The sequence below is a fragment of the Nyctereutes procyonoides genome, unplaced genomic scaffold, assembly GCF_905146905.1.
Source record: "Nyctereutes procyonoides isolate TBG_1078 unplaced genomic scaffold, NYPRO_anot_genome, whole genome shotgun sequence".
Lineage (NCBI taxonomy): Eukaryota > Metazoa > Chordata > Mammalia > Carnivora > Canidae > Nyctereutes > Nyctereutes procyonoides.
Window position 1 is genome coordinate 2,174,930 of NW_026575134.1, and position 17,387 is coordinate 2,192,316.

General features: G+C 58.3%; 1 protein-coding gene across 5 annotated transcripts in view; it reads right to left on the reverse strand.

Moving 5' to 3' along the window:
• Positions 1 to 17,387, reverse strand: part of COBL (cordon-bleu WH2 repeat protein) — a 244,651-nt gene that overhangs the window by 10,770 nt on the left and 216,494 nt on the right. For all 5 annotated transcript variants that reach the window (XM_055300773.1, XM_055300769.1, XM_055300771.1 and 2 more), the window contains 4 exons: positions 6,442 to 6,536; positions 3,707 to 5,454; positions 2,750 to 2,869; positions 1,437 to 1,703 (listed from right to left, as the gene is read on the reverse strand). In XM_055300773.1, the coding sequence (XP_055156748.1) occupies positions 1,437 to 1,703; positions 2,750 to 2,869; positions 3,707 to 5,454; positions 6,442 to 6,536 (2,230 nt within the window). The remainder of the gene's footprint in view (positions 1 to 1,436; positions 1,704 to 2,749; positions 2,870 to 3,706; positions 5,455 to 6,441; positions 6,537 to 17,387) is intronic.

Here is a 17,387-nt window from a genome sequence, read left to right on the forward strand (position 1 = left end):
CCTGGGCATTGATGGAGACGGGGTCACCTGCCTGATGACGTCTCTTGGGGTCCATGGTCAAGACCATGCGTCCTAAGGCACGAGTGGCTGGCACCACTCCCCTCCCGCAGTCCCACGAGGCCCCAGCAGAGGCGGGAATGGGGACACGGCCCCCTGCGGGGTCCCCAGAGCCACTGGGCCCATAGGGAGCCTCAGCAGCAGCGTCCCCCCTGGTAAGGCCTGGGGTCAGTCGCCATGTCCGCCCCCCGCCTGCCTGTCCGGGGGACAGAAGCCACAGCCTTTACGCCCAAGTGGGTGACAAAGCATAAGCCTGGAGGAAAGCTACGATGCACAAGGAGGGGTCTCTGGGCCTCTCATCACGTCCCTAAGTTGGTGAGAAGGCCCTACGTCAGCGACATGCTCCACACCCTCCCTTCGTGGCTGAGAGCCCGCGAGGGCGCAGACCCTGCCTCGCCCACGGTCTGTCCTGAGCAGGACTGCAGCCCTGGACCCTGGGGGCTCCCCGGGAGACGCTTGCAGCCTAGATGGTTGGACGTGTGAATGTCTTATATGTAAACACAGATTAACCGGGCGCCTGGGGTGCGTTCCTGGCTCCCCAAGTTACGCCCTTACGACAGACCAACGAGGGCCGTCAGGTGCATGCCGGCTCCCCGTTACCGTGAGCGCAGGATGGAGTCGGGGAAGGAAGTGGGTGCTGGCCGTCCACCCGGGCCCTGCACTCAGGAGGGGCAGGTGCCACTCAAGAAGGACCCGCAAGTGCTCTCACCAGAGCTGGAAATTTCTCCCACGGATACGGAGTCCGAGAAATTATCTCGTTCACGCCCTGAAGGCAAATGTACTTTTAATTGCCTTGAAAAATGCCAGTCGTTTTTTGACTTTTTTTTTTTTTTTTTCTAAATAGGCTCCACTTCCAACGCGGGGCTGGAACTCAGGACCCTGCCATCAAGACCTGAGCTGAGACCAAGAGTCAGGTGCTCAACTCACTGAGCCAGGTACGCGCCCCGGTGCCGGCCTTGTCTAAGGATGATTCCTTCTGTGTCAAACCGACCCTGTTGCATTTTCCCGTAAGTAACACCGCTGCCAACGCAGAACTTGTATGATATGGGGGCGGGGGGGGGGGCTTCTGAGTTTCACCCCGATGGTCCTGCATCTCTGAGGGTCCTGCCAGAAAGGCGGGGCACCCCAGGGAGGACGAAGAGGTTGGCCTGACAACAGGCCGCCGGCCTCCCCTGGACCAGAGCGGAGCGGGTGGTGCAGATGCAGTTAGGGGTGCAGGTGCGGAGGGGACCCTGCTGGGACCCTGGAGCTGGTCTGCGGGCGACCCCATGGCGAAGGTGCTCTCCCTCTGCTCCCTGGGGCGAGGGACTTACTGCCACGTGGCTCCTGGGTGACCTCCCAGGCCCCCCACGAACGCTCGCACGGCCACCCACTGTCACCTTTCTCAATCTTGCGGCCCCTGTGCCGGAGCGGATGGCGTCCATCAGGGCCTGCCTGGCTTCAGCGGGGCTGCCCGAGCTGGACCTGGACGCCGTCCTGGGCGCGGGGGGAGCCTGGGTGGCCGGAGGGCGTGGGGCCGGCGGGGCCGGCGGGGCCGGGATGCCAAGCTCAGGTAGTGCTGGGGGCTCCAGCGGCGATCCACATTCCTGCTGTGACAGCTCGGCGTCCCGGAGGCTCCGCAGCTCCTCGGAGGCGAAGGAGGACACCTAGCAATGACGGGTACACGATAAGGTCCCAGAGGGCATCTGGGGGGGCGCCCGCCGCCTCGCTCAGCCCGCAGCGCACCCGCGGGTGCAGCCTCGCTGCCTCAGCTCCCCAGCCGGCGCTGGGGGCAGGGAGCGGGGTGGCAGCGCCGCCTCCCCGAGCCACCCTGCCCTTCTGCTGCGCCTCGGCGGGTGAGCACACACCGGAGGCCACCTGACCACTCCGCCCGGTTTTCGGAGAGTAAAACATTGTCACCCTGGGCCTCGGGTTGTGCAGCGGGACGCTGGAGAACTGTGTCCTGCCCCCAAGCCCGAGCACCTGGGCTCCCGAGGCCCGGCCAGGCGAGCGTCCCGGCAGCAGCCCCTGTGCCCGGAGGTGAGGCAGCCCCGCAGCCATGCCGGGTCCCGAGAGGGCACGACGCGGCCCAGCCGGCCTGGCAGGTGCACGGCTCTGGGGGTGACTGGCCCTCAGCCACACTGGGTCCCTGAGAGTGGGGGACACGGCCCAGCTGGCCGGGCAGGTGCATGGCTCTGGGGGCATCCAGCCCTGCAGCCACGCTGGGTCCCCAAGGTGTGACGTGGCCCCAGCCGACCCGGCAGGTGCACGGCTCTGGGGGCGCCCAGGCCTCAGCCACACTGGGTCCCCGAGGGGGCAGGACACGGCCTGGGCCAGCCTGGCAGGTGCACGGCTCTAGGGGCACCTGGCCCTCAACCGCACCGGGTCCCCGAGAGGGTGGAACATGGCCCCAGCCAGGCAGGTGCACGGCTCCAGTGCACGGCAGGTGCAGGAAGCCCAGGCCTCACGTGCAGGGGCTGCCCCTCCCCTCAGCCACACCGGGTCCCCAAGAGGGCAGGATGCAGCCCGAGCCAGCCCAGCAGGTGCACAGCTCCGGGGTTGCCCGGGCCTCGCGCGCAGGGGCTGTCTCTCTCATGGTGGCTTAGCAGATGCTCCTGACCCGGGGGAGGGGGCGGCCCCGGCCTGTGTGGCGCCGCAAGGGAGCTGCGGGGATGGGGGACGGCGCCACCGCGCCCGGACGGCCTCCTCTTACCTTCCGCAGGCTGCAGGCCCCGCTGTGCCCTCGGATGGCTGCCAGCAGCGCCGAGCGCTCGCCCGCTGGCTCCGCGGAGGACGTCTTCCTCGGGCCGCCCTCGGAGCCGGGTTCTGCAACCTGGAACACTCAGGGTCAACACGGGTCACCCGGAAGGGGAATGCGGGCTGGGGGCGGCCCGCAGGAAAAGTGGTAGCTGCCCGGAGGGCTCTGGGGTGATGCACAGCCCCCCGCCCCCCCGGAGGAGGAACACCTGTCGCGGGGCGCTGGGGAGGGAACACTGCAGACTGGGCTCCGGGCGCCTAAGGAGCAAAGGGCCCGCGCGCGGGTGGCTCGGCACGACGGCCTCGTGCAGCCGGTGTGCGCCCTGAAGCCTCGCAGGCCTGAATGAGGATCCTGGTCCCCGCCGTCCGGCAGCGTGACCTAGGGCGAGCCCTCGACTGTGCCCTGCCTCGGTTCCCCATCTGCAAAATGCAGCAAGGCTCTCCCCATCTTGGCCTTCAGAGCCGAGTCCCCGGTACGTTGGGGGTGGGGTGGGGGCAGCGTCACAAACCGTCCCTGTCGTTACTGAAGGGCGACCCTCCGAGCTGCAGAAGTGCAGGAGCGTCAGGTGCGAGGGGCCCTGGCCTGACTCCTCATGGACTCACCCCTGGGTCCAGGACCGCTCAGGGATGCTCTGCCCCGACCCCCCGACCCCCACCCCGCCGCTCCCCTGGGCCCGGATGTGGACATGTTATTGTTGGTCCCCAGGGGAGTCGGGGGCTTAAAGGCAGGGGGTCGACCCCAGGCTGTTGGTTTGTGTCCCCCCTGTGGTTCTACTCTGAGGCAGCTGGGGGGAACCGGAACCCGGGCACCCGCCCTGCTGTCCCGCTCGCCCCTCCCCTCCTCCGGTGCCCCCCGGCACCTGCGCCCACGCCTGTGCCCTTGCCTGTGCCCTCACGTGGGCCCGCTGCTCACCTTGCGCAGCCTGTCCTTCCCTCCTGCCGAGTGGATGGCCTCCATCAGGGCGCTGTGCAGCGACGTGTCTTTCGGAGCTGGCCTCTGGACCACGGGGCGGAATTTCTTCTTTGGCCCGAAGATGCTGGGGGGCAGGGTGCCATCGGGTTCGTGTCCTCCTGCGCACGGCGCACTGGGTTTTGCCTCCCGTTCCAGGGGCTCCTGCCTGGTGCCGTCATTGGTGTCCAGCCTGCCCGGGGAGCGAGGGGGCTCGGTGTGGAGGGGGACCCACCTGGACCCATTCGCCAGGGTCCTGCCAGGGGTCTGGTCGTCTCCCGAGCGGGGGCGGGGGGGACCGTCCAGCGTGCACTGGGGGGCAGATGCTGGGCTGGTGCCGGGGCGGCCTGGGCTTTGCCTTCCCTGGAGGCTGCAGCTCTGCGCCGTGCAGACGCGATCGTGCTGGGAAGCAGTGACCGGGGGGACACAGGGGCTCCTGCGGAGGCCAGCGGGAGGGGCCTGGCCGGACGATGCTCCCTCGGGGCTGCTGCCCTGGGCACCCCCGACTGCCGCCCCCGGGTCAGCACGGGCAGGAGGCTGTGGGGCCGGCGTCCGGCCTTCCGCGTCCTGCTGGGCGTTCCCGGGCGTCCTCACCGCAGCGGTCGGGGCGCCCTGGGGCCCGATGCGCTTGGCAATGGCAGAGGCCACGTACTGACTGGAGGTCCTCCTCTGAGGCTTCAGAAATGAGACTTCCGTGGCGCTCGCTGCTGGCACGTTCACGGGACAAGTGGCCGGGGCGGGCGGCCGGCTTCTGGCCTCCTCTGGGCGTGTGGGCTGCTGCGGGGGCCGCGGCGCTGCCGGGCCCGGGAAGCTCGGCTCCGCCCCGCGTCCCACGTCTCGAGGCTGCGGCTTCGGGGGTGCGATGGGGCCGGGGGTCCCCTGGCCGGAGCGTGTCTCCGTGGAGCCGGACCTCCAGAATTCTTTGACTTTTCCAACGGGCTGGGTTTCCACGTCGAGAGTGGATGACGACGGGGTTATGGTCCTGCCCCCGTGTGCGTGGGGACTCACCAGATTCCCCAGCTCGTCGATCTTGATGGCACCCGTTGAGAGCGACACTCCTCGGTCGTAACACCTCATCTCCGACCTCGGGGGGACGATTTTGTACGTCGTGAGGCCGTATTTCAGTCCGTAGCTTCCCCCGGGGCTGGGGTCCCGTTGATACCAGCGCGGTGGAGCTGGGCCACTACCTGCCCCCTGGGCCTCCTTGCCCCTCGCCGGCTGCGGCCTCGCCGCCTCGTGGGCCCGCACCTTCCCGCCGAGGCCAGGGCCGGGCCCCTCGCCGCCCCCCTGTGCGTCTGGGGGGTGCGTGTGCAGCGCCGCCACACAGCCCGTCTCGGGCTCCATTTTATTCAGATTTTCAGCATCACAGGGGTTGGCCGAGGCGGGCTTGCTTTCTGTCCCGATGTCATGGGGAGGAGCGGGTGAGTGGGGCACGTGTGTCCTCCTTCCGAGTGGCCGGCTGTGCTCCTCCTGTGGGGGCACGGGGGGCGTGGGGGGCGCCCCCCTGTCAGCCACGCCCCCCAGGTCAAAAGAACCAGCGTTGTTGTTTCTGTTGGAAAACAGCCCCGAGTCCACGGGGTCATCCAAAACCTCCCCGATGAAGGTGACGGGGATCACGTCGGCCTCCCCGTCGGGGCCGGTGGCGTCCGGCACGCGGTGGTGGGACACGCCGCTCATGGGCCCGGTCGTCACGCGGGGGGTCCCTTCTCGTTCTGCAAAGAGGGACAAACAAGCACAGGTTGGCATCGCTGGGAACGGTTCCCGGGCCAATTAGTACAACATTTTTGCCAACATCCTTCAATTATGAACGAGATCTGCGGGTTGGGGCCCCCGGAAACAGCCTCTGCATGGAACCTGAAGGGGACTTTGGGGTTTCGACCTTCAGCTTGCTCTCGTTCATCAGAAGCACCGCGAGCCACATGGGACGACGTGCTCACGCCTTTAAGACGTAGGTGATGAACCTCGGGCATCTCAGAGCCGGCTCTGAGGGATGCAGCACACGTGGTCCGAGCCACAGGGACACGGGACGCCCCACTTAGCGTTTCAGCTCTGTCCACCGTGTCTTCTGAGGACAAAAGGCGGACAAGGGAGGGGACTACCCATCGGCTCTGCCATCTGTTTCCTTCTGGCTTTTGTTTTGTTCTCCCCTAAGGCCCGGCCAGGATCTAACTTCTGCACCACTGTCGCTGTGGGCCCTTGTTTGGAAGGCTCCCTGGTGGCCTCCCGGGAGCTTCTGCATCTGCAGCAGCCGTGCAGCACTACCTCTCCACCGCCCCAAAACCTGTCTGCACAATAGCAGGCGCTTCACCACCAGCGGGTGGGTGGTCCAGGCGGTGCCTACGGAGTCGCCCTTCGAAATGTGCTATAGGTCAGCAAGCAGCGGGGTGGACATCTCAGTCAGGGAAGCTGCTCACCTGGGTCACCCAGGGTTTCCCAAACCCACTTGGGGCCGGAGAACTTTGCTTTCCTGACGTGTGTGGAGGCCTCCTAATGTGCAAAGTCGGGATGGTCCAGAGCGCACGTGAGCAGCTGTTAGACGTCCCCACGGCACCAGCCCCGATGGAAGGCGACCTCTGGGGCTGTGCTCACCCGCCCAGAACCTTCCTTCCTGCAGCCACATGGAGCATGACTGGACAAAACAACCCTCAGGGTCTAGGGCCACAGGGTGCAATACTGCAGCAGGAGGGAGGGGGCCTCACCTGCCAGCTCCTCATCCAGTTCTTCAAGGGTTTTCTGGAACCTCCCGGTGATAGACAGGTCTTCCTCACCGTCGGAGGTTAGGGCAGCTTCAGGTCTAGGGAAGACCAGACAGAAAGGAAGGGCATTCATTTCTCTCATTCTCTTTTTTACTCTTTTCTGGAAAGACGTGAGGAAGGCACAAGGCACAGTCATGTTCGCTCGTGGGGGTCCTGCAGCCCCCGGGGCACAGACCAGGGGTGTGTGTGTGTGTGTGTACACGTGTGTGCACGCAGAAGCAACAATGACAACAGCAGGACGGTGATGACCGCCCCCTCGAGACTGGAGGAAACACCTCCCAGGAGCCCAGGGCAGCCTGCACCCACCACACATGGGACTGTCGCACGGATTATCTGGTTATAAACCCCACAAGCCATGTATAAGGCAGGTAGTGCTCTCGTTGTTTACAGATAGGAAACCAGGTGCGGAGAGACGGAGACACCCGCCCCAGGTCACCGGGGCTCCAAACCCCAGCGGGGGGCAGGGGAGGGGGAGCCGGCCAGGTCTGGGGTCCAGAGGCACGATGTGGCCCCCGCCACCCGGACATCTAGGAAGATGTCAAGCCGCCCGCGGAGGAGAGCCGGATCTGGCCTTGCGTCACCGGGACAGTACCGTCCACGGGGCGACGAGTGCCAAAGCAATTTCAGGGCAGCCTTTGCAAGGGCTCTCGTCTCTGTTCTCTCCACGGCGAGAGAACAGAGACACGTCGGGGGCCATTGTCTCCCTTCCGTGAAAGCCGGAGGTCTTTTCCGCTGATTGTTAAAATTGAGGACCAATTTCCATCGTTGCTAATCAGGGCCAGATAATGATGCACCACATGGGCTCTCCGCAATCCTCACTTACGTAGCAGAGTTTGTGTTCTGATAAATGAGTCTTTTTTACTTGGTGGCTGTGTCCTTTCAGGAGCCAGGAAGCGGCTTCCAGATTAGTCTCCGCTAATGTCCTTTGACAAGCCAGACAAAAGGGGCTGGTTGGGGATGTGTGGGCATGTGGGCCAATTACTAAGGATCGGACGGAGCAAAGGCTGCTTGCCGACCGCTCTTGCTGGGGCCCTAATTGAGTGCATTTTGTTAAAGTTGTGGTTTTCTCTTTCATGGAACGTGACGGTTTAAATACATTTAATTTAAATAGGTAACAAAGTACGGGGCAGAGGGTTTTTTTTTTTTTTTTTTTTTTTTTTTTTTTTTTTAACGCACGGTGCTCCGTAAGATTGTATTTGAAACCGAAAACCGCGCTTTTTAAAATGCTTGCTCTACGTTTGGGGATGCTTAAGGCCCAGCTAAACAAAATCCTCCATGTGTGTTTGCTTCAAAGTACTTGCTTTTGCTTCAAAGTACGCCAAGCCACAGAGCTCTAAGACAGCAGGGCGATATTGGCACGAACTAGAAACCCATTTAAGATAAAAATCCCACTAATGCCGTCACGTTATAAACGTTAAACTAGAAACAAGTCACCGCAAGCTGACGAAATGCAGCGAAGCGGAGACCCTCGCACATGTTGCTACCGGAAAGTCGTGGAAATGCGCGTCGAGAAACCAAAACATCACGTTAACTTGGTAAGAACAGTTGGTTCACGAGTCTCCTTTGGTGAGTTGCCTTAAGGAAATGATCCTGTAGCAAGCGGAATGCAAACACGAATGATGTTCGTCGAGTTTATGGGAGGAATTCCAGAATATCCAGCAACACTGCGTGTGGATTTGAAAGGGCTTTAAAATCCATCAATATGACGAGCCTGGAGTCCATGTGGAGACACAGATCAATGCTTAAGCCAGCGCGGTTACATGGGAAAAAAAATCTAGAAATAGCACACACCCATGGACGAGGGTGGTAGAAATTCAGACAACCACCACCAACCACTGTGATTTGTTGAAATGGAGGAACTACACTATTTTATCATTTTTGCCATGGATTCTATAGCTTGAATGCTAAGCAATTTCTTAGCATATTTTTATAGACTATATTTATTGATTAGAGAAAGAGAGAGGGAAACATTCAGGCAGATTCTGCACTGAGTGCAGAGCCTGATGCAGGGATTGATCCCACGACCCAGAGATCACGATCTGAAATCAAGAGCTGGACTTAACCGACTGAGCCACCCAGGTGCCCCATTGGCAATATTTTAAATATTTTGGGGCCCTTCTTGACCATGAATGAGAACTCTTTTTTGCAAACTAGTTCACATTTTTGTGAAAGGGTGCACGATACGCAGGGTACATCGTGCTTACGGTTTGATTTTGTTACCAGTACGGAACAATCCCAGTGAGGAGCTGTCAGCCTGACAACCATAAATGGTGGCAGAGACCAGGCCTGCGTGAGAGCTCTTTGTCTTTCTCACAGCCAGACCCGAGCCTGAGGCTGCCCCCTAAGAAGCCATGAGGAGCCAGACTCCAGGGTTTGGGGCTCCTCAGCTGTTCCCCACTCTGCCACAGTCCGAGCCTTCATGCTAAAGTCTGGGGACCCTGCGCCGAGTCCTATTCCCTCCTGCCTGCTTCTGCTCCCTTGCACCCCCTCACCTCTGTCGGCCTCTGTCGGCACAGACTCCCCCAGGTGCCGTTGCTCAGTTTTGGCTCTGCTGACACCGTCTGATCCCCCTCTGCCCGCCTTGGACCTCACATGGTCCTGTGACCAGACCCTCCGACCTGGGCCTGGTTCCTTGGAGCCCTGCCTGCACAAGGAGATGGGGTAGACATGTGATTGGAGCCAGCAGTCTGGGAGGGAGGGAGGGTCTGCCCGCCGTCCTTGGCCAGGTATTGCTCCCGAGGCTGCAGACCCCCTGGTGTCTCTAGGCCTGGAGACCACTTGGCTCCTCTCTGATGCAATGCAAAGTCCCTGTGCTCTGGGCCCTGCGCTTCTCACAAATGGATTATTTGGCAAAACCTGGAGTCAATGCCAACACACCTATGTTGCCAGCTCATGTGAAATTTCCCGAGGGAGGGATTCAGCGCTATCTGCTTTTCCTTCCTCACCCAGCCCTGTCTACTTGCCCCCAAAGGGTTAGTCATGGATTGCAACCCTTCCTCTGTCCCTGCAAAAATCAGGTCTAGGGAAGTTCGTCCCAGAGCGCGAGGCCGGCATTCTGTGGGCTGAGCAGGTGAACCCAAGAACGTGTGTCCCCGGAGGCGGCAGCTGGCAAGGGCTGTCCGCTCTCTGGAGCTGAAAGTGAATGTGCACAGATGTTGCTCTCCTGGGCACCGTCCGCACCCCCAACATACCCCAGTCTGCAGCTAGGCTTCATGTTGACAGTCTGTTTTGGCTCAAGACCAAGAAAAATGAAGAGCAAACAAACCCGGCACAGACACCCTGATACCGAGTTGCACACGCTGAATAAACAGCACCAACAGCCTTTTCTCACATGGAGTGTGACTGCCGTGAGCACGGCGTGCAGGCCACTGCTGCGTCCACCGCGAGCGAGGAAGGGCAGGGGGTCAGGGTGTCGGAGTGGCCGAGCCCCGGCTTCGGGCAGGAGGACGAGGAGGAGCAGTCCTGTCAAATCAGACCTCGGTACGTAGATGTTTTTTGTTTTTGTTTTTTTGGTTGTCATTTTATATGAGAAAGAACAAAAAAAGAGCATGGGCTGATTCTGACCCATTCAGTCACGTGAGGTCATTTCTCCCTTTTTAAGAAATTTTATGTATTTATTTGAGAGAGAGAGTGCAAGTGGGCGTCGAAGAGAGAGAAAAAGAGGAGCTTCCTCAGCAGGGAGCCCGGCGTGGGACTCGATCCCGGGACCCTGGGATCATGACCCAAGTAGAAGGCAGATGCTGACCAGGCTGAGTGGTCATTTTTCTTTTTGACGTAGCTAAAGGAGTTTCTTTAAGTAATTTATCCGATGATAGAATTAAAAAAAAAAAAAAGTCCCTTTCAGGAAGTGATTCAATTTGCTGATGACAACCAAACCGATTCATGCATTTTCACAACAATTACTTGATACATGAAAGGCAAGAGGCTTGGGGAAATATACAGTTGATGACACTCATATGTACTTGAATTCCCATCCCGTTTACAAGCGCTCCTGTATTTATGGAGCTTCCGAGTTCTAGACCCACCGTGTCCCCTAGAAGTGGAACGGGAGCCACAGGTGTCATTTAAAATCTTGTGGTTTTGGGCAGCCCCGGTGGACCAGTGGTTTAGCGCCGCTTTCAGCCTGGGGCATGATCATGGGGTCCCGGGATCGAGTCCCGCATCGGGCTCCCTGCATGGAGCCTGCTTCTCCCTCGGCCTGTGTCTCTGCCTCTCTCTGTGTGTCTCTCATGAATAAATAAAATCTTAAAAAAATAAAAATAAAAAAAATAAAATCTTGTGGTTGGAAAAAAAAAAAAACAAACCCACCCACCCCCAAACCACAAATCATAGTCCCATTAAAAACAGTAAGGAGAAATAACTGAGATTAATTTTAATTAAGCATTTTAACTTCGCCTTTATAACACCTTAATTAGCACACTTGATTTAACCCGATACCTAAGCCACATCATTACCGTCGTTACTTATCATCAAGTAATTAACAGGAAGAGTTCTTTCCTTCACCGAGTCTGTGCATTCGACACTGAGAGGCACAGGTTGTGCTAGATCTGGAGTGGTTGGCATTTATTTATTTATTTTTGGAGTGGTCTTTAAATGCTCCTTCGCAAACGTAGTTACAAAGCATCCGGGTTCCAGGAGGCAGTCGGTGTTTCTAAGCGCTCTCCGGTCGCGAGGTTCTAGGGTTCGAGAGGTGCGAGATGCTTGCACGCGCTGCTGGTCACGGAGTTCTTGTGGCTTTAGGGTCCTGGGGCCCCGGGCCAGGACTAGCTGCTGGAAAGGCAGGACCCAGTCTCTTCCAGCCCCTCCGTGGGCCTGAGCAGCCTCAGTGCCTCGACGTGACCCCAGAAACTCATGCCCTGTAGGGCCTAGCAGGGTCTACTTCTAATGTCCTTGTGCCACGACACGCTGTCAAGTGGGGCTCCAGGCAGAGGATGGGGGCATGGGGGATGGCAGGTAAGGCAGGGGGGCCCCTACTCCTAGAAGGGCTGCACCTTCTGTCCTCTGGGGCTCCATCCCTGCCTTCAGTGGGGTCCTAACATTAACGAACACAGCCACAACCTCTCATCTACTCCCTGCTGCTTGAACCGGTGTTCCCCAAAGGCACCCCCAGCTTTTAGAGTCCACAGCACTGATACCCCGACGGACGCATTGCTCACAGCGAGACTGCCTTTAGGATTTGAGGGTTTAGAGGTAACACAAGCTCGCTGTGATGTCCCCCAGGCAGGTAGGAGGCACGGCCTCTCCGTGCTCTCCCCTCATCACGCACAAACGCACGGAGACACATTTCGCTTCCCTCCTGCGATGAAGACGCAGATGATCGGAGCTAGATGCAGGGTGTACACACCAGCAAATCCCATTTCTGTTCTTCCTCGGGCAGTTGTGATACCTCGACGGCCACGGACAATAGCAGCTGTCGGCTTTGAGGGCTGCAGGGGAGGCAGGCACTGTTCTCAGGGTCGGGGGCCCCTGCGTCTCTCCACGTGCAAAGGAAATCCATGCGAGGTGAAGTCACGGGCCCAAAGGCACAGTCGCCCCCAAGGAGCAGATGTGACGCAGGCGGTCTGACTCTGGCCTTTCACTGCTCCTACGTTTTAGGCCTCGTGTTAGCCCAGGCCGCGTGCAAAGGGGAAGCGCATCTGGGAGATGTCTCAGCAAAGGCAGCAAGGTCCCATGGGGTGACCCCAGCCCCCGGGGGAGCTGCGCATGGGGCCACCCCCAAGTGTCCCCGGAATAAGGGGCGTCCCCATGCGTGCATCTGTGCTGCGCCTGTGCTCTTGGGTTGACTTCTGCCTTGGGCTTCATTTCCGGCTCCGCCGAGGCTAGCGGAAACTGCCGGCAATGTGTCGTCCCGAGTTTGCGTTGAGCGCACAGACTTATTTTGCCACCAAAGATTAGAACTGGATCCAACCGAACGACTTGATGGAAAACATGTCATCTGCAGATCACGGCGCACAAAACGCGTGCCAGCTATTACCAAGCACTCACACCTGCTCTTTTTAGAAAACCAGTATTAATTCTTGAGAGTCTCGCATTCAAAACGCTGGCTCCAAGGGCCGGAGGCGGGGCCCGGCCGGAGGTGGCGGCTGCAGCAGCCAGAGCGGAGCCTCCAAATCAAGCGCGGGGCACGGGGCCGCGACTGTGCCACCCGGCTGAATGGTGGCGGAAGGCCAGGCCCAGCCGAGGCCAACCCGACAGGAGGCCTCAGGAAGGCGCGCTTGGCCTCAAGGTGGTCGGTGTGGGCCCGCGGCGATGCTAGCCGAAGCCGTTCGCGTGGCTCCCGTGCCTGCAGGGTGCGGAGAAAGGAGAAGAACCCGAGCACCCGGGGACTTGGCTCTGGGGGCCCCGCACTAAGGTCTTGTCACTCCCTCGCGGAGGGTCTGCACCGTGGCCAGCAATACTCGGGGACACCCCGGTGACGGAGGGGCGCCCGAGGGACGGGGCCCCTCACTGCCCCCACTCACTGGGGACAGGCCCCAGGTGCTCAGCCTGCCCGGCACCGCAGAGGGTGCCCCGTGCTCTGCGCGCCCCCGGGGCCTGGCACTTGGACGCCGCACCGCCTGGGCACTGCCGCTGGCCACACGGGAACGGCCCTTCTCACCTGCGCAATCTGCCACCGGAGCCGAGGCTGCATCCGGGGACCGACAGGGCCGTGAGGACAGGCTTTGCCCTGCTGTCCCTGCGCGGCCGCAGCCGGGTGCACAGGCGTCAGGAACTTGTGCCTGTTCCGACGAGGTCTCTGTCCGGGCGGCCAAGCTCAGGCCACAGCCCCGTGAAGAGCGGGGCTCTTCCAGCGGGATCCGGAGCCGCCCGCGCCCAGCCTGGGTTCCCGTCCCGTGGAACCGCACCACCAGCCGGACTGGACCCCCGAGCCCCGCCTGGCTCGCCCGAGTTCTGCGGACTCGACCCCGGGCCCAGGCCCCGTGCCCCCACCCGAGTCCGGCCGCAGTGCTCCCGCCCCCTGGGGCCCCCCCTGCTTCTTGCTGCTCAGGCTCTCGGCGCCCCTGGCACACACGGGCCCACAGAGCGCACCTCTGGAACCTTCTTCGCTCACCCAGAGGGATGCACCCTTCCCTATCCACGTAAGCAGGTGGGCGGCTTGCACGGGCTTTCCGTGTGACAGTGCGGACGGCTGGCATTTCAAAAACAGTGCTGGTCAGAGCCTCATCCCACGAACATCCCACAAACATCCTCCGCCGCGGGGGTGAGCAGCACAGAGGGGGCTGTTCAAACAGGCTGCTTTCCTGCAGGATTTGGAGAAGGCTGAACCGCGTGAAGAGGAGGCTGCAAGGAGGCCCTGCACCCTGCACGTATCTATCTGTGAGGATATTTCTCAAGAGTGTCCCACAGGGGACATCCAGGCAACCCCAATGGTATTCCAGCTCTGGAAAAGCCGCGGGCAGAGGAGGAAGGGCCAGGGTGCCCCTCCACACGGGGCGGGGGGGGGGGTGCGCATCTGGGAGCGACCTCACCCGACACGCAGATGTGTTTGGTTTGGCTCTGAACGTCTGACTTGGTTGCCAATATTGAAAACTTGGGAGACCTCACGTAAAAATCTCCATTTCTGGCTTCTCTTCAGAAGCCGGCCTCGCTGGGTCTGCGATCCCTCCTGGTGAGTCTGGAAGGAGGGTGCGAGGCTGCTTTCTGGAGAGAAGACTGAGCTTTCGGGGCTGCCCACCCCCATCATCACCGGCCTGGCCCCTGTGAGCCTCTGAGCTGGCAATCCCAGCTTTGTACCCGCTTCTCAGGCACCCCGAACTCGATGGAAAATCAGACATTTGGAAACAAATACGTGATAGGCCACACTGCGGTCCCTGAGGGGGTCTGACTTGTCAGTGGAGAAAACTGTAAAATAAACTTTTTAGGTGTTTCCAGATTCAAGGGCAAGCACTCCTCTGACACCAGCAGGCTGTCCAAGAATTCAACTCACTTCTGACACTAGGGACCCGGAGACACCATCCGACCCCACAGGAGGAGGGCTCAGTCCTACTGGGCTGCTCCCCAGCCCCACAGTTGGGACGCCAGTCCCCCCTCCCCAACCAGACTGGGGGCTTTCCAACGCCCTCCTCCTTAGGTTCAATTAATTGGCCAGGACAATTCACAGAACTCCAAGAAATGCTTATTGGGTTGACCAGTTTCTTAAAGGATATCATAAAGGATATGAATCAACAGCCAGAAGAAGAGATGGGTAAGGAGAGGTGGGGGGCAGGGGCACGGAGCTTCCCTGCTTCTCCAGGACCCATTCTGGCCAACCTGTTGGTGTTACCACCCAGCTCTCCTACCAGGTCCTTTCTGGGTTTGGAGGAGGCCTCATTGCATCACTAAGTCCACAACCATTGGCTGATTTTGCCTCCCAGGAAGGTCAGGAAGTGGGGCTGCAAGTTCCGCCTTTTAGTCATTTGGTTGGCTCCCTTGGCAACCAGCCCCCACCCAAAGGTGCATTCCAAAAGGCACCATTAACATAACAAGAGACCTTTATCACCCTCGACACTCCGGAAATTCCAAGGCTTTTGGGACCTGTGAGCTGGATACTGTGGATGAAGACCAAATACTTAGGAGGCTTATGTTTGGTCCTTTGAATGACCAGACAGATATTTCTTATGAATCACAATATCGCACTGACGATGGTCATTCCCTGAGAAGTCAGGGGCAGAGGGTGGATTCCTAGCCCGTGGCAGATAATGGAACAGCACAGACAGACCTGGGGGGCTCAGAGGCTATCTCCATCCTCCTTCGTCCATCCTTAGAAAAGTGACCTGCCACAAAAATTCATGGTGCCCCGTATCCTAAACGAACAGTAGTAATTCTGACAATGCATCCTGTTTGATAGCCGGGCCATGTGTACTGAGCCAAGCACACTGGGCATTTATAGGCTTCCCAGACCTCTGAGAGGTGGGAGGCATTTGCCCCGCCTGCAGGCGCAGACCACAGGGCTACGCCAAGTCGGGGGCTTGCAAAGACGGGGCAGCTAGTTGGTGCTGGGGGACCCAGAGCCCCCCCCACCCACCACGCTACTCTCAAATTCCATGGCGCCCCAGAGACGGGGGCAGAAAAACATGCCCTTCTCCCTGCTGGTACAAAGCGTCAGGTTCCAAAGACGGCATGATTATCCTGGCCGCGGCCACAGGCAACATTAACTCCCAGATTTGGATGGAAGTCAGCGGGGATTTTACATCAGGAGCCAATGCCAGCAAAGCAAAGGGTGACTAACGCGAGCATCCCTAGGGGCCAGAATTAAAAACGTCTGATTAGCTTCAGATGTAGAGCTCGGGGTACGCGATCCCCGGGCAAACTCACAGAAGAGACCTGGAGATGACCATAGGGAGTTACGTTTTTTTTTTTTTTTAAGTGTTTACTGGACTAAGGAAATACCGTCATTTTTCTCTGCTTTCATAGCTGCAAACGGCACAGGCCAACACCTTGTGTTGGGGGCGGGGCGGGGGGTGGGCAGGGAGGAAGAAAGCAATTGCTACCTTCTAATTTCCTGCCAAATGAAATACAAACTTGGCCTTGAAATGGTCCTTAAGACGGAGGAGCTGGACGTTAAAATTATTAGACAATACAATTAACAAATGGGCAAATGCACATGATAAATCCTTAGGTAAAAATAAATCAAAAATACATTACTATTGACACTACGATTACATTAACCAGGTACAAGATTTGTGTGTCCAGAGGGACTTCGCTGGAACAAAGCATGAAAAAATACAAAGGCATGCATTTGTTTTGGTTGATCAATTTAGAGATTTTTTTAGAAATTATTATTCTACTTTATTTTTGTTAATATCTCCCTAATGTTGTTTGTGTTAAACATCTAAAGGGTGAAAAAAAAAATGGACGGGCCACAGAGAATTAACCTGCATTTCCTAGGAAGGAAGGAAGGAAGGAAGGAAGGAAGGAAGGAAGGAAGGAACAAGGGCAGTGGGGGGGCTGTGCCGATGTCAGACAGATGAACCAGCGCTAAGGAACAGAGCGCCGGGGGCATACGTGGGATCCAAAGCAGAGCTGGGAGTCAGTGGGAAAAAAATAGATCTTCTTCTTCACATCAACCCGAAAATAAACCCAGGTAGTTGCGAAGCCCAGATGTGAGAAAGCAACACTAAACTTTCATAAGAAATTCAGATAATCTGTAGTCCCTCAGGGGATGAGATGGGTCTCTTACGTATGCAAAGATCACACACTTTCAGGAAAAAAGGGACACATGTAAGAATATTAAAATTAAAAAGCGATTTTTAAGCAACAAGAGAAAATAATGTTACATTCAAGGCATAGTCTTTTTTTTTTTTTTTAAATTTATTTATTTATTTATGATAGTCACACACAGAGAGAGAGAGAGGCAGAGACACAGGCAGAGGGAGAAGCAGGCTCCATGCACCGGGAGCCCGACGTGGGATTCGATCCGGGGTCTCCAGGATCGCGCCCTGGGCCAAAGGCAGGTGCCAAACCGCTGCGCTACCCAGGGATCCCAAGGCATAGTCTTAAAGACTCTCTGTGTGTAGTAGAAAACTGATTTACAGGTTAAGAAGAAATCAATGATTTTTTTAAAAAAATTAAAAAAAATCATATTCCAGTTGTTTATTTTTCAAAGGGCAGTCTATGGGGGTGCCTGGGTGCCTCAGCCCATTAAGCATCTGACTTTTGATACTGGCACAGGTCATGATCTCAGGGTCATGGGATCAAGCCCTGAGTGTGGCTCTGTGCTGGGCGTGGAGCCTGATTAAGATCGACTCTCCACCCCTCTACCCCTCTCCCCACTCCTGGGCACACTCTCAGTCTCTCTCTCAAAATAAAATATTAAAAAAAAAATTAAGAAAAGGGCAGTCTGTGGAAAGGCAACTCATGCAAGAAAAAAATCAAAGCGCTAATACACATATGGCAAAATGCTCATTCTT